A 15,140-nucleotide genomic window follows, 5' to 3' on the forward strand; every position below is an offset into this window, starting at 1 on the left:
TTTCCTTCAATTGGCCGCCGACAGAATAAATCATCACTATGCAAAATAGGACCTTGAAGCAAGTCTAAGTGACGGAGTCTACACGGTACCCTTTAATCAGGTTACTACTCATTAAGAATTTACAAGATTTCTCAAAAATTGCCCACCGCACGGCCTCTCTCGTATTAATGCATGGCGCAACCCAAAATAGTCTGATTTAGCGATCACCATGCAGGGAATATGTCAGCGCGGCTGAGAACTGCAGCAATCACGACAATGCCCAAAGCGCTGAAGTATGCTTCCTGACCCACCATGAACACCGAGTCGCCGAGGGGCTTATCAAGTTACAAGGATCGTCTGAAAAAGAGGCGAATAGACACAAGGGAAAGCTGCAACATGTTACTACGAAGCCGACCCCTCTCGGCTCTAGCATTCACAATTCACCACTAATCTTAAGATCGGCGATTCCGATATCTACTAGAATTGTCGAAGCCGATAAGTGTCTCACAAATAAGTACTTAAGCAGTACATATATAATTATAGTGTATCTGTAGATCGACCAGTCAATTTATTTTAAAATCATCGGGAGGACCTTCCAGTCTGGTAAATGCTGTGCTTTGTGGACCCTAAGTTAATCAATAATGAAGACACATCAATTGATGCCAATGAGCTAAGCGAATATTATACTATAAATTCCAGATAAATCAAGTTCGAATAAATTCCCCAAGGAACGTAATGTCAATAGGTAAAGTCTATGCCTAAGCTCTATTGGCGTAGCTACAAACAGGTCATCAGACTAGTTTCCCTCGAGATGAAGACAATGAAGCCTAGGGAAGAAGATTCTTCTCGATTATTTGACTTAAAGATTCAACCTAGACAACATAACATAGGATTAGTTGTCAAGGATTCGAGAAGGTTACGGGGAAAGAACAAGTTTTTGACTTACATTCCCTGATTGCATAATCGTGAAATGATTACCAGGAGTCACTTCAACTGCAATTTGGCTATTTTTTAGAAGCCCATCCCAACCGTCAAAGCCGAGGTTTTCTGATTGACGGTGGAAAAGCCACTCGTTGAACTCGTCCGTCTCGTTACTGATAACTGGATATGCTTCGTTGCTGTCGCCGTCGGCTACCCCTCTAGACGCCCAGATTAATGTCGTAGGTGGCGCATTTGCCATGGGTGTTGGGCGGTATTTTTCTATGTTACGGATTGTTGATTGGAAGTGACGTCGTAGAACGTCTTGGTTCGTGGAAGGGGTTTTTTTGCCGCCGTCTGGGAATGCAAGGATTCTACCTTGATACAAAGCATCGAGAACTGAAGAAGGCATTGCTCCATAGACAGTACGACAGGGGCAGTCAATGAGTATGAGTTTTGATACCTTCTCGCCCTCTGAGATTAGACTTTTTGCTGCTTCGTATGCGTAATATCCCCCAGCGGAATATCCCACGAGTTGATATGGACCACATGGCTGTCGGCTGCGTATTTCGAGTACCCATTTCATCACAACATCATTAATTGTACAAGTATATTGGTCGGGAAATTTTAAAAAGGGGCTATTGAGGCCAAGAAGACAAAGGCCGGGTGTCTTGGGCCGAATTCCCTGATAGACGGCGGCACTTCCACTACCGTCCGGGAACAGAAATGCAAGCTTCGAGTCCGAGCGAGGATTTCCTCGTATGGGAACTGACAGAGATGATTCCGACTGATTTCTGTTTTGTTGGCTGTGTATTTCGATTCTTTCTGGGCTCTGAGAGCCTGAACGTGTCTCCTTGACAAGCTTCGTTAAGGACGACACGGTTATTGTCTCCGGTAACTCTGACGAATCGATCTCTATGCCAAGTTTTTGCTCTAAGCTCCCAATGATAGCAAGACTCATAAGTGAATCGAGACCTAGTTTTGATAAATCTTCAGAAGCTACTAAATCCTGAGGATCCATGCCTGACTCTTCGACAATTATCGAGACTAGTGTCGCTAGCAAGTTATCCTCATTTGATAAAGGATCGTGATGATCAATGGGGGTTGCAGGTGTCCTTGGATTTTCCTCCCCTGTGGAAATACTGTCATCGGCGGAGAGGCTTTCATCGGTATATAAATCGTCTACATATCCCCTAAGCTTTTGAACAGTAGTGAGAGTCTGGAAAGTATCTTGATCCAGTTCGATATCGAGTATTGTAGAAGTTTTTGACAAAATTTGCAAGGACATCAAGGAGTCAATCCCGACCTTTTCAAAGTCGTTGGTCTCAATAAGTTCTCTTGTTGAGACCCCTACTTCCTCAGCAATGATATTAATCATTTTATCTGAGATGCTGTTCGAAAGTTTAGAAACGACTTTCATAGGGTTTGACTGATGTTTCCATCCCTGTGGCCTTTCAGGATTTGAGTGGGTGGCTTCCTTTGAAACATTTCGTTGGGACACTGCGCTGTGAGGAACTTTGAAAAGTCGACTAAGCACAGTCCGCGGAAGGCAATGGAAATTAAGATCACCAATCCTGGCCACAACACTATCGCCTTGCATAACATAAACATCTCCAACGACAGCATTCTCTCCATGGAAATTCATCTTGACATAAACCTTATATGGTAAGCTCGAATCTATAGACTGCGAGAATTGCATGCTGCCCCAGCCGCCAGATATCCAGACATTATTCCGAGTATCCAGTTCTTCGTTGGTGTTCATCACAAAGCCAGCTAGGTGAACGAGGGCGTCGATCCAAAATGGACTGTAGAAGAATGTGCCGCCTTCCGATCCAGAGTAAAGAAGAAGCTTTGCCGAGGCTTCAAGGCCCGGCGAATGTAGCAACACCTCTTTCATTGCCTGATACTTTGTATCATAATCCACACAAGATGTGAAAAGTTTATAGACCATGGACTGAAAAAGTTTGTGGGTAGTAGCTCGTGAAACTCCTGCCTCCAGAGATTCAAGTCTTCCTTGTATCAAATACGTGAGTTTATCCCACTCCTTGGTCCACAGATTGGCGTCACAGTATAGCACATCACAATTTGCTTTCCAATCAGTTTTTCCAGTTTCCGGGTTGTGACTTCCAAACTGACAATGAAACTGTCCGACGTTAAGATCCGCGACGACTTCGAGATGAAGTTTTTCAAAAACCTCCTCCCTATTTTTTGAAACCACGATTGGGCGAAAGATATTCATGTTACAAACATCAACCCCAGTTGTTGGAGATGGGATCTGATATTCTTTCAGAACGTAGTTAGCGGCTGTCAGAGCCATATCGGCATATATAGACTATTGATCGAATTAGTACACAGGGACGATTTGTTTATAGGATCAGGGGTTTCTTACGGCAGGGCAAAGACCCGAGCCGTTTACTAGGTGTCCTATGATTGATCCATGAAGGTTGACATCGGCAAGATCGCTTTCAAATAATAGATGTATTTTCCCACCATGCCTTTCCTCAACCAACAATTTTTGTACACTTGTTGTGTTGGGACCTTTTGACAAAGCAGGTAATTGATGACCTGCTGTTCCAATTTTTGAGCTTGAGCCGCGGTTTAAAACCCAGTCGCCAGTGTATGGGATCCAATGTTCCTTCTCTTCCCATGCATAGCTTGGCAGTGTCAACAGTCTCTGGTCTGCATTAAAGGCACGATGATATTCTTGCCAGTCAAGATCAATGCCATAGGAGAAAAGATTTGATACAGCATTTGATATGGAGCTACAACTGTGTTCGTTCCTCCTGAAAGATGAAACGCTCCTGATGCTGGCACCAAATGTAGACTTGATCATTGATAAACAAAGTGGGTGAGGGCCAATTTCCAGCCAGATACTACCCTTATCAACGAGTTGTGAGCTAAGAGCAGTTTCAAGTGCACCATGAAAATTGACAGTCTCACGAGCGTGCCTGCGCAAATACAATGGATTGAAGATCGATTCTTTGTCCACGACCGTGTTGAGCACTGGGGATATGACCGGAATCCGTGGAGGTCTAAAATTAATTCCCTGAGATATCCGTTCTAGTGGCTCCAGTATTGGATCGACTTGTGATGAATGGAATCCGTATGCAATTTCCAATACAACTGACTTGATTCCTTTGGACTTTAAGGTATCACAGGTTTCCCGCACAAGTTTTTGTGGACCGCTTAAAACGAAATCGTTGGGGCCGTTTATGCATGCTACTTCCAACTCATTCTCTTCAGCTAGCCTGTACGCCGAGTTCGTGTCAGTCTTCAAAGCCAGCATGGCATGGCTTCGTGGTTGACAGTTATTTTCGAGTAGTTCGGCTCGTTTCCCAACAAGGTATATTGCATCACTAGCTGTGAGAACACCACTCGCGTACAGCGCAGCATATTCTCCTAAACTATGACCAATCACTGCATCTGGCTCCACACCCCACGCAGCCCAGAGCTTGCAAAGTGCAATCTGGATAGCAGTTATGGCGAGTTGCGATTCAGTAGTTGTCAACATCCCGATATCCGTTACCGTTCCGTCAATCACTGGGAGGATTGGTTTGAATCCATGGCTTTGAGCAATATCATCCAGTTGCGTTACAAAAGATTCAAATAAAGGGCTTGCTTGAAAGCATTCTTTTCCTAGGGAACAGTAAATAGAACCTTGCCCGGTAAAGGCGAACACAGTTTTCGACAGCTTTTCTGTACTAAGTTTGAGATTCTCGTCCTGGGTAAGTAAAACAAGAGATTTCCTTAGGTGATCAATCGAAGAAGCTACCGTGGAAACGCGTAATGGGTGTTGTATACGACGCGCTGTGGTGGTATAAGAAAGATCCGATAAAGAAGTACCCTGATTCTCATCAATATATTGGATGATGTTCGCAATGTTCTTCGTTAAAGAGAACTTTGACTTGGCAGTGATATTGACTATATGATCAGGTCGTGCATCCACGCGAGGTTTTTGACTTTGGTCTTTCGTTGGTGCTTGAATGATGATTGCAGTATTGCCACCCGCGGCTCCAAAGTTATTGATCAGAACATGTTGTGTGTTATTATCAGGCTGCGATTGTGGCAGTTTTGTCTCTTCTGTTGGGATAATGATCTTTCGAGCTTCTAAATCGGGGAAATTGTGATTGATAGATGATTTGATCCCAATGTGTGGAGGCAGTTTCTGTTCGCGCAAGGCGAGCAGAGCTTTGATGACTGAGGTGATTCCAGATGCAGCTTCGGAGTGTCCAACGTTTGGTTTCACGGCACTAATGTATAATGGATCATCTCTTCTATGCTTGGGGTCGGCCGGAGCAAAGATATCTGCGACTGAATTAATTTCACAGCTATCTCCGGCTTGGGTACCAGTCCCGTGCATCTCGACGTAATTAACATCTGAAGGCCGAAGTCCCGCCTCTTCCAGTACCTGAGTGTACAATCTCTTTTGAGCTGTGGCAGACGGTCTGGTTATTGATACTGCATCTGCCGAGTAGTTTGTGGCTGTTGACAGCACAACCCCTAGGATATTATCATTGTCCCTTTCTGCATCATCTAAATGTTTGAGCACAATTGAGGCGACTCCTTCTGCACGGCAATATCCATCAGCGGAGTCATCAAAAGTCTTACAACCACCTGTTGAAGACAAGAAGTGCCCCGCAGCAAGACCATTGTAATTATCTGAGCCTGTCAAGATATTCACACCACCAACAACAGCCATTTTACACTCCCCATCCCACACAGAGTTACATGCTGTATTGAAAGCGACCGAGCTTGACGAGCATGCCGTGTCTAGGCTACTTGCAGGACCTCCAAACTTGAAATATCGGTTAATTCGGCCCTTGTTGCATACGATTAGTAATGAGAAATCACATAACTTCATTTGAAGAACATAATATAACATACTGGTCCAAATGCCCGCAAGCTGCCAGGTATATAATATGTATCAATGTTTTGTGCCATATTCTGTTCTTTATATTCATCGACGGTCTGGCCGTAAAATGTACCAATACGATCAACCTGAGAAGATTCTGTTCGGTTTGGAACATAACCAGCCATTTCAAGGGCTTCGTACGCTGTTACCAGTGATAGTCTCTGACCAGGTTCTGTCTGCAAGGCTTCTCGTGGAGACATGTTGAAGAACTTGGCATCAAATAAACCTGGCGACTCAATAAAACACCCGTAAGCAGTTTGGGATAAATGAGTCGTGGGATCGAATCGCGATTCTGGTATCTATAATTAATTAGACCTTTATTATTTGTCATAGGGGGGTTAACGGCAAATACTGGAATATGACAATCCCTGCGCTCTGAGAGCAGCTTCCATAGTTCGTCCGGGTTCGATGCCTGCGGAAATCTTCCTGCCATGCCAATGATCGCGAGCGGTCGCTTTTTTCCTTGTTTCTTTTCTTGATTGATGCTTTGGGTACCAAGATTGAATTCGACATCAATACGAACTTGGATATCGCCAGATGAGCCTATAGCAGAAACAAGACTCTTCGGCGCCGAGGTGGGACCAAAAGCTCGGATGAACCATTTCCTGACGTCGGAGCTCGAGATGATGGATTTACAATTGTCTACAATTAGTTCCCACTCGAATCGTGTATGAAGAATGTTATGGAGTGCAACTCTAAACAACGCGATATTGTTTTGTGAAGAATCTGCTGCGCCGTCTTTGTATGTAGAGTCAATGACCTTCTCGACCGAATCCGGGGAGTATAAATGAGGTGCATGGTATGGGCAATATATGGGGAGTTTGTACGGTTTCCCCTTCCCATTAAATTTGTCACCTTGCTCGAAGAGCTTTTGGAGTGTAGATGGTGGGCCACTGATGGTCACACTTTTGCTCGACGAGGCACTGGTATATGCTCTATTACGGAGTGGAATGTTCTGTAGAAATACGTTAGTATTCCATGGATGAAGAGTTAATTTGTCTTTCACTGACTAGGGATAGTTGGAATTCTTCAAGAGTTCTCTGGTCCGAAAGATCGGATTCTCTTGAAACAACTGCAGACCATGACTTGCTAGATGCGTTCAGCCCATCCAGGTCCAATGCGGCACGATGTGCGATGTTCCCAACACGAAAGGCTAGACGAACGGCCTCAGCGGCCACCGGTACAAGCTCGTGTAAACTTGACGCCCCAGCTACTGCCGCTGCTGAGAGTTCACCAAGGCAAAGTCCGATTACTAGGTCTGTGGGCGGCCGTGGATATCTTTCATGCGGATTTTCTTCATGCGAGCTAATAAGTTTCCACGTCAGGACAATCAACAATTAATGTAAGTATAACCTAAGGTAGAGGACTTACTTAATAAATGAGGCTAGCTGAATCAACACAAGTCTAGCCGCCCCTAGGGCTGGATGTGTACTGCTTGTCTCTTTTCCCCCTCCCTGAATGAAACTAAAGAGATCACGGAAAGGGAGTAGATGTCTCTCTGATGGGAATAAATTCCCATATTCTTCACTCAAAATATTTTGGCAGTCACTTAAAAATCGATTTAAAAGTGGTGGTTTGATTTCTCTGGTTAATGTTGCAATAATTGATTCATCGAATGTGTCTTGGGAACTATCACCAAATAAGATAATGAATGACTTTGAAATGGCCGCCATTGTATGTGATAGGGAGAGATAAGGGAATTTTTTGATGTGGGAGAAAAGTTTATTTCGAGTTTATCTCAGGCGGGTTCGTGATTCATTATGATCTTTTCCTTTATCTAAAGCCGACACTTTGTCGTTTTGTATACGGTCCATTTCACACCCGAAAAGGGTTAATGACAACGGCAATGCCTATAAGATAGCCAGACTACTAAGCACGTAATCTTACCAAAATCAGTAACGTATCAATTGGTTTCCATGTGTTTGAAGCTAGATAATTCTTCTGTTTGATGGTCTTTTTTTTTTAAAAAAAAAAAAAATAAAAATAAAAACAATACCTCGTCAGCCGTTGGAGAAAACCCCCGAAGATTGAACCCGGGTATTAAAAATTTCCACCATCCTTGATTCTCCGGCTAAACAAACCGCTGGCCGAACCCTTCTAGAATCCCCATCGACATCTGTGCTCACGTTAAAGCATATAGCTAGAGTTCTCAAATCTCGGAATCCCGCGTAAGCCATTTTCTGTAAATGTAATTTAATGGGAACGCTCGTCCCAAAGTAATTGGTTTTAAAATCAGTTTCAAAAAAGCAAATACAAGAAATATCAGTGGCCATTCAATCCGACATCCTATATTTCTGAAATAAACACAGAAGCCAGGACCCTGCTGCTCAGTGTCTCGACCTGAAGCATGTCGTTGCTACTTTTTTGTACTGCTGTGCTGTGCTGTATCGCGGCCGCCTTGAGCAGCCCTCGCAATGGCCCTCACGTCAACACCAGCTCTGGGCCTGTGGTAGGCTTCATTGATCGCAGCATTCCAAATGTGCATCAATACTTGGGCGTTCCATATGCTGAACCGCCACTAGGAAATCTGAAGTTCCTACCACCCAAGGCAAAATCTCCCACAAAGAGCATAACTTTGGCGAATACGATGCCTCCAAATTGCATGTACTGGCTGTCCAAACTTCCTCAATTGACAGATATTGTAACTGAATATAACCCCTCTCCAAACATGAGCGAGGACTGCTTGTATCTGAATATATTTGCTCCAACACACCCTACAGAAAATAAATTGCCAGTTCTTTTCTGGGTTTATGGAGGAGAGTGGCTTTTTGGTGGTGTTTCTTCGCCTTATGAACTTCCCCAGCGGTGGGTTAGCCGGTCGCAAGATGTTATCATTGTGCAGGTCAAGTAAGTGACTTCAATCTTTAGTATGATAAAATTGGGGAAAATGGAATTCAACGAGTGTCTAGTTATCGAGTCAACGTATTCGGCTTTCCAGGGGCACGTGGGTTGAAGGATGGAGAAAGAAATGTTGGGTTAATGGATATGCGTCTAGGGTATGGCATATAATTTCCCTTTCAGGACTTATGCGTCACGTTCTCACAACAAATTGGAATCTAGACTTGAATGGGTTCGGGACAATATCGAAAAATTCGGAGGAGACTCGGATAATATCGTCCTTTGGGGCAATGCCGCCGGGGGAGCGTCAATTGATATGCTTCAATTTGGAAAATATGCCCATGATCCCATCGCTAATGGGGTCATAGCCGATAGTGCAGTAGCCCTCCTAGCCAGTAATGGGGCCAAAGACGTGGATCATTATAGTTTCACTCATCTAGCACAGCAAATGGGCTGTCCAACAAACACCAGTGAGGCTGAACTGGATTGCATGAGAGAAGTTGATCCGTTCAAGATAGAAAATTTCTTACAAGTTTATTCTGATAAAAATTCGACGCCGCCTTTGTGGTTCAATCCAATGGCTGACAACGTGACCGTGTTTACGGTTGATCAATACGTTGAAATGGGTAGCGCAGGGAACTTTTCGAAACTGGTATGCGCACACTTGATGTTTCAACAACAAACTATAAAACTTTCAAAATGTGCTGACTTTCGTTAGCCTATGCTTACTGGGAGTAATTCAAACGAATTCGCACAGTTAACCATATTATCCGACGGCCAAAGCCCTAACTTGACTGAAATTCGAGACCAAACGATCGAAGAATGGCAATGCCCAATTATTAAGACTATTAAGTAAGTAATTTTCAAAATTAGTTCTATGGAGGGTTCCCGTTTGTAAAGAAGTGTTACAATCAAGCCTGTACTACTAGAATTTGAACTACTGCTAAACACTGAAAATTATCAATCAGTTACCGTCGACAGGCAGGAGCCTTAACCTATAGATGGTATTACGAAGGCAATTTCACAAACATATCACCACAGTACGTTATAAGTCATAAGACCTCATGGCTCCCATTTTACTTTTACTAATTATATCCTTCCTGCATGTGTAGGCCCTGGATGGGTGCATATCATTTCTCTGAATTACCACTTTTAGCTGGGACCCACTCGCTCTACCGGTCCAATTCAACTGCTTATGAGTATGCTGTATCACACGAGATGCAGTCACTCTGGAGGGCCTTTGCAGCAAACCCAAAGAATGGTCTTTCTCGGATTGGATGGCCAGAGACCGGCTCAAGCGGAAAAGCTATGGGTATAGCCCTAACAGATGAAGGTCAGCTGTCAGCCGGGCTAAAAGTATTGGAATTGCTTGACAGCGTCCCTGGTGACTCAAAGTGCGCTTGAAGAAATTTCAAAAGAAATTTACAGATAAAAACTATTAGTTTATCAAAATAAGATACCGATTAAATATTTTCGGAATCACCTACCCCGTCAAAGACTTAGAAATTATCGAGAGCTGCCAATTGTGCAAGAAAATGTAGTCAATTTCAAACAATTGTATATCGTGGAACTTTGTGATGAATCGATTTATAAATTCAATTGATATAATGATTGAGGTTCACCATTAGTCGAGTCCGTCATTTAAGGGAAATAACATCAAACACCAAGAAAACATCGAGAGCGCTCTAAAGATTCCACAAACCTGAATTCTATGCCTATGTCTTGCGTGATAGTTATTTTAGGCACACAGATGACTAATCTAAATTTAGAATTAAAGTGTGGAAAAGTCATAGCTAAAATTTTGGATACCGCTAAACTGTTTATCCTGCGTTCGTTTACAGATCTCAGACCTGTCCTCTTCGGTACATGTTTTCCCTTTGACTCTGCGAGTCTCAAAGTTGAGAAAGCTGCACGATTAAATCCCCGGTTACTTTAGAGTTTTAAAATGGAAAGTATCGGGTACGCTTCCACATTTCGATAATTAAGTGCCGGCGTTTCAATTCGGGGGATCAACGTGGAAATATCTAAATTCTTTGCTAACGTGGCTTGGAGTGCAGATCTCCGGGATTCAGAAAAAAGGTTTTTTTTCTATCAAGTTATACTCACATATCCGTTATAATTCAGTGTAATTAGTTGGATTTGATTTTCAGCACTAACATGCTCGATAACAGGCCAAAGCCCCGAAATAGCAACTAGAATTTCTATATAGACACTGTGTATCCATGTACCGTACATAGGATTCGATCATTCTCCACGAATTGGGAAAAAGTCAAATATTTAAGAGATTGCTAAAAGAAGTATAACAAGTATGCCGTTCATCACGCGCGAGGAAACTGTATCTTTGGAGACACTTGCTCTAAAAATAGGAGCATCGGCTTTGGAAATTAGGGAGATTCTAAATTCTCAAAAGGCTGCATACCCAACTCTTAATGAGAAAGGATATCTGGCATTTTCTACTGCAGAATATGAAAACCATGAATTGCGGAAATTGAGAAATACCATCATTAATCATGCTCACGATCTGATCAGATTAGCATCGGGTCCAACTGATCATATTCTGGGGTTGGCGTTCTCGGTAAGATTAATATATCTTAATGTTGCTTTTCAACTTTCTAGACTGACTTAACAACCATTATAGGCTGTAGACCCCTCCAATTTAGGAATAATTGTCCGTTTTGGCATTCCCCAAGCCTTACCTCTGGGGTCAAAGATGTCGGCTGAGGATCTAGCCAAAGCGGTCAATCTGCCGACCGACGTACTTACACGAGTTGTACGTCTGGGGGTTTGCAATGGAATTTTCCAGGAACTAGAAACTGGTTGGTTTGGTCACAGTGCAAGCTCGGCCTTGCTAGCAAAAAGCGAGCATTTGAGAAATATTGCCGTTTTTGGCACTCATGAGTTATCTAGCGCATTGATAAAGCTACCGGACGCTTTGAAACAACAACAGGAGCTAGGTGCCAAAGGGCCTCATGCCGCTTTCAATTTAGCCTATCCTGACTACAAGGATGCTTTTGACTACTTCAACAACAATGGAGAAGGAAATAGTCGCTACCACACCTACCTTGAGGGAAGGGTAAATACATCTCGTTGGGCTGTAAACCACCTCAAGTCCTCTTGGCGTTGGAGCACCATTGGGTCAAGCACGGTTATAGATGTGAGTTTATTTGCCCCAGTGTAACAGCCCGTCTACCCTAGCTCACTAACTATATTCCCCTTTCAGTGTGGAGGCTCCATCGGACATACATGTATGGCTGTGGCCCCTCTCTGTCCCAAGGCTACCTTCATCGTGCAAGACTTTTCGGAGGAGCCGATGGCAGTTGGACAGGAACTCATTCGAATGAGCTATCCAGAGCTCCAAAATCAGATCAAGTTTATGAAGCACGATTTTTTCAGTCCACAAACTGTTACTGCTGATATTTATATTTTTCGGCATATTCTTCATGACTGGAGCGACGAAGATTGCCTGCGCATCCTCCGAGCGTTAGAAGGCGCATTGAAGCCTGGTGCAAAGGTTCTGGTCAGTGAAGGAGTGGTACCCGAGTCTGCTGCTCGTGCAACGGGTGTTCTGGATGAAAAACAGATTCGGTAAGCTCTATTACCTGATCCTTGACTACAAAATCGAATTATTATCCATCAGTTTCACCTACTAATTGTTTTTTGTCTCCAATAGAATTGAAGATGCATTCATGCTGTCCGTTCACATGGCTAAAGAACGCACTGTGTCGGATTTTGTGGCTTTGTTTCGCCAAGCTAGTCCCAAATTTCGATTCTGTGGTGTAACTGGTGGTTCAGACGGTGCCTTTCAAAGTTTGCTGGAGTTCGCGTACACGGATATCTAGGCTGGAGCAGCATATTTGTTTACATATAGACATACTATTACATGTAGTCGATGAAAATTTACATATATTATTTAACATATGCGATGACACACAACATCCCTATTCTTTTGTATAATGGTTTCAAATATCATAGTATGGTTCATATGTCAAGATCACTCACTATCTTATGTCAACATATTGAATATCTATTCTTCAGTCTGCTCACCAGACCCCTGTTGATATTAAATAGTCCTAATTGAGAAATTAGAATATCAGTATCCAAAATTCTCTAATAACATCTTACCTGGTTGGTTTAATATGATCCTTATACGTTATTACTAGATACTTCATACAAGCACCTTTGCTTGGGAGCGTGTCAAGGAGGCAAAAAGCTTATCGCTTGTATTTTATGGAAAGGTAAAGGCAAGATTTCAAAGTTCTATGGTTCATTTTTCCTATGGACCGGTTTTGTATGTTTTCATTCATCATTTATGCTACATTCGTTCATTTCAATTTAAAAATTTACCATCCTGCTCGAACCGGAATATTCGACCATGCTTCTGGCCAGGCCGCACCACGAATAAGATCGAAATGAATTGTTCCATCCATTGGACGATCGCTTCCACTGTCAAGAGCTGCTGCTGCTGCGGGCAAAAACATGTCTTGCTTGACTTTGAATTCTGGGAGATGATCGAACGGTTTGGACACTTTTTCTGCATGGGCAATAGCTCTTACAAGCTTAGACATATGTCCGTCATCCTCGTGTAAGCAAGCCCTCTGGAAAATGATAGTCCAATTGGAGACAGGTAGTTTTGGCTTTTGGCTGAGCAGCCAGTCGAGTCGAGGTTTAGGACAACCCATACTCGCATACAGCATCAAAATAACTCTCCCGGTGTATTCGAGAAGTCGTGCTTTTTGATGGTTTGTCAGAGATGGCTCTTCTAGCAAGGAAGTGTGCCAGATGGAAGAATTAGTTCCATGGATTAGGAAAAAGTCGTAACGGCATTCGTGAGGAGGGAGTTGGGCACTCGCCGCCGCATAGACTATATCATGGTTAGATTTCAAAGCCAAATAATCGATTATTGGGGATTGGTTGGGGCAAGAAAAATCCTAAAATATACCTGCAGTGTTAATCAACTCAGCAGTAGCCCGTTCGAGATCATTGGGGTCCACTCTGTATCGAGCTGCTATTCTCCCCAACTCCTTGCCGGCGTTCGCGCAAACTCCATCTCTAACCATCTCTTTTCGTAGTACAAACTTCCCGTTTTCGAACTGTTGAAAATATTCAATACTTGAGCAATGGACAACCACCGGGTCTTTAAGGCACTCTTCCACACATGCACTCAATGGCAAGGCGCTTTCCTCTTGGCGCTTTGCGTCTGTTTCCACGCGATGAAGAAAATCTGTGTACCAGTAGTCATGATGGACAGCTGCCTGGGCAAATCCTTCTGCCATGATAGCGGGGAGTTTGAACTCCAGCCCAATGCCGATGTGCATGAGAGAATGAACATAGCCTTTCGAAGAGTTGGGGTTAGCAAGAGAAGAGTATGTACGTTCTGGTTTCAATGTTATGCTTACCCATATACATGCGCGGCAGCATATCCATTCCCACTTCACCTTCATCCACGAGATACTTCTGTAAGACCGCTGGATATCCAAGCCGCTGGATTTCCTGTTCAAAGAAGTGCACAAAGTCAAGATAATATGCTTCATCTCCGAGTAAGCTTTTAAACTTCTCTGGATCCGACATCTCTTGTACTACATGACGCTCTTCTCTCTTTGGAGGGTCTCGTTGATATAAAGTGTTTCTTTTGTGGTGAGTCTCGATTTGAGACGGGGATGCTCCAAGAGCCCAAAGGGTGATGTCATGGTGGACGATGTGATTATGCAAATAGATCTTTGCGTTGACGAAAACATGTTGTTAACTGATGTGCGAGACTCAAAACATCTGCATTATGAGACATACCCCTTTTTCCTCTTCCTCGGTAGTAAAGATGTGATAGTCTGCATGATTTTCACGCAGCAACTTGGCGCAGGTCTCGGCACTCTCGTGGGTGAGCACTTCTGCATGCGTCATTCCTGGAGTGCATGTTGGACAGAGGTTGATATTGCGAACGGGATTTTCCATTTTTGCCGCTTAAGTTACAATTGAGAGATGGCCTAGTGCTACAAAGTAGTTTGAAATAAAAAGTTCTTCAATTTGCTTGGCAGAGAGATTCGTATGCTGAGTAGAGACAAGACACGTATATCATACAATGCAACAAGTCTCAACTTGGTCTATATCATATCATTTTCTTGCCATCTCGCCCCTTCGCCCTCAAAACCTCGTATTCGGCCGGCTTCATCGAAGCAAATAAACACAACAGGTAAATAAAGTGCGGTGCAGTCTCGTTTGAATGTCCGAACGTATCCTCCGATTTCCTGGCATCATCTCACGAGACTGCGGGGGGGGTGATCTTCGTCCTAATGGGTGTTGTTCTTGATATTCCTGTGATCAACAAAAGCATCAAAAAGCCAACTCCAATTGGCCCAAAAGATGTATTCGGAAGAAAGATTTATTAGATCTGCTACACTTACATCCGTAGATCCGTTAGACCCGTTAGGTCCGTTAAATCCGGCCCTGGTGACCAGCAGGGATGAATATGGGTGAATGTTGAACCTTTGAATCGCCGACC

At 43.5% G+C, this 15,140-nt stretch overlaps 4 protein-coding genes across 4 annotated transcripts; 2 read left to right on the top strand and 2 right to left on the bottom strand.

Moving 5' to 3' along the window:
• Positions 1-674: 674 nt before the first annotated feature.
• Positions 675-7,482, bottom strand: BGW36DRAFT_409646 (putative polyketide synthase; the record flags this gene model as incomplete). The annotated part of the gene is made up of 7 exons (XM_046219116.1): positions 675-851; positions 926-3,229; positions 3,287-5,716; positions 5,782-6,101; positions 6,125-6,764; positions 6,820-7,114; positions 7,181-7,482. The coding sequence occupies 7 exons, from the start codon at positions 7,480-7,482 to the stop codon at positions 807-809; spliced, it is 6,336 nt and encodes a 2,111-aa protein (XP_046069750.1). The 3' UTR covers positions 675-806.
• Positions 7,483-8,156: 674 nt separating this feature from the next.
• On the top strand, positions 8,157-10,051 carry BGW36DRAFT_430106 (para-nitrobenzyl esterase; the record flags this gene model as incomplete). Its single annotated transcript, XM_046220795.1, has 6 exons — positions 8,157-8,656; positions 8,719-8,805; positions 8,870-9,299; positions 9,366-9,499; positions 9,616-9,687; positions 9,760-10,051. The coding sequence occupies 6 exons, from the start codon at positions 8,157-8,159 to the stop codon at positions 10,049-10,051; spliced, it is 1,515 nt and encodes a 504-aa protein (XP_046069751.1).
• Positions 10,052-10,955: 904 nt separating this feature from the next.
• Positions 10,956-12,486, top strand: BGW36DRAFT_300448 (putative O-methyltransferase; the record flags this gene model as incomplete). Its single annotated transcript, XM_046211625.1, has 4 exons — positions 10,956-11,222; positions 11,286-11,801; positions 11,868-12,232; positions 12,318-12,486. 4 exons carry the CDS (start codon positions 10,956-10,958, stop codon positions 12,484-12,486), a joined length of 1,317 nt encoding a protein of 438 aa, XP_046069752.1.
• Positions 12,487-12,987: 501 nt separating this feature from the next.
• BGW36DRAFT_463680 (uncharacterized protein) lies at positions 12,988-14,593 on the bottom strand (the record flags this gene model as incomplete). The annotated part of the gene is made up of 4 exons (XM_046222227.1): positions 12,988-13,508; positions 13,587-13,979; positions 14,044-14,362; positions 14,432-14,593. The coding sequence occupies 4 exons, from the start codon at positions 14,591-14,593 to the stop codon at positions 12,988-12,990; spliced, it is 1,395 nt and encodes a 464-aa protein (XP_046069753.1).
• Positions 14,594-15,140: the final 547 nt, after the last annotated feature.

This window comes from Talaromyces proteolyticus (genome assembly GCF_021365285.1).
Source record: "Talaromyces proteolyticus strain PMI_201 chromosome Unknown BGW36scaffold_9, whole genome shotgun sequence".
Classification (NCBI taxonomy): Eukaryota; Fungi; Ascomycota; class Eurotiomycetes; order Eurotiales; family Trichocomaceae; genus Talaromyces; species Talaromyces proteolyticus.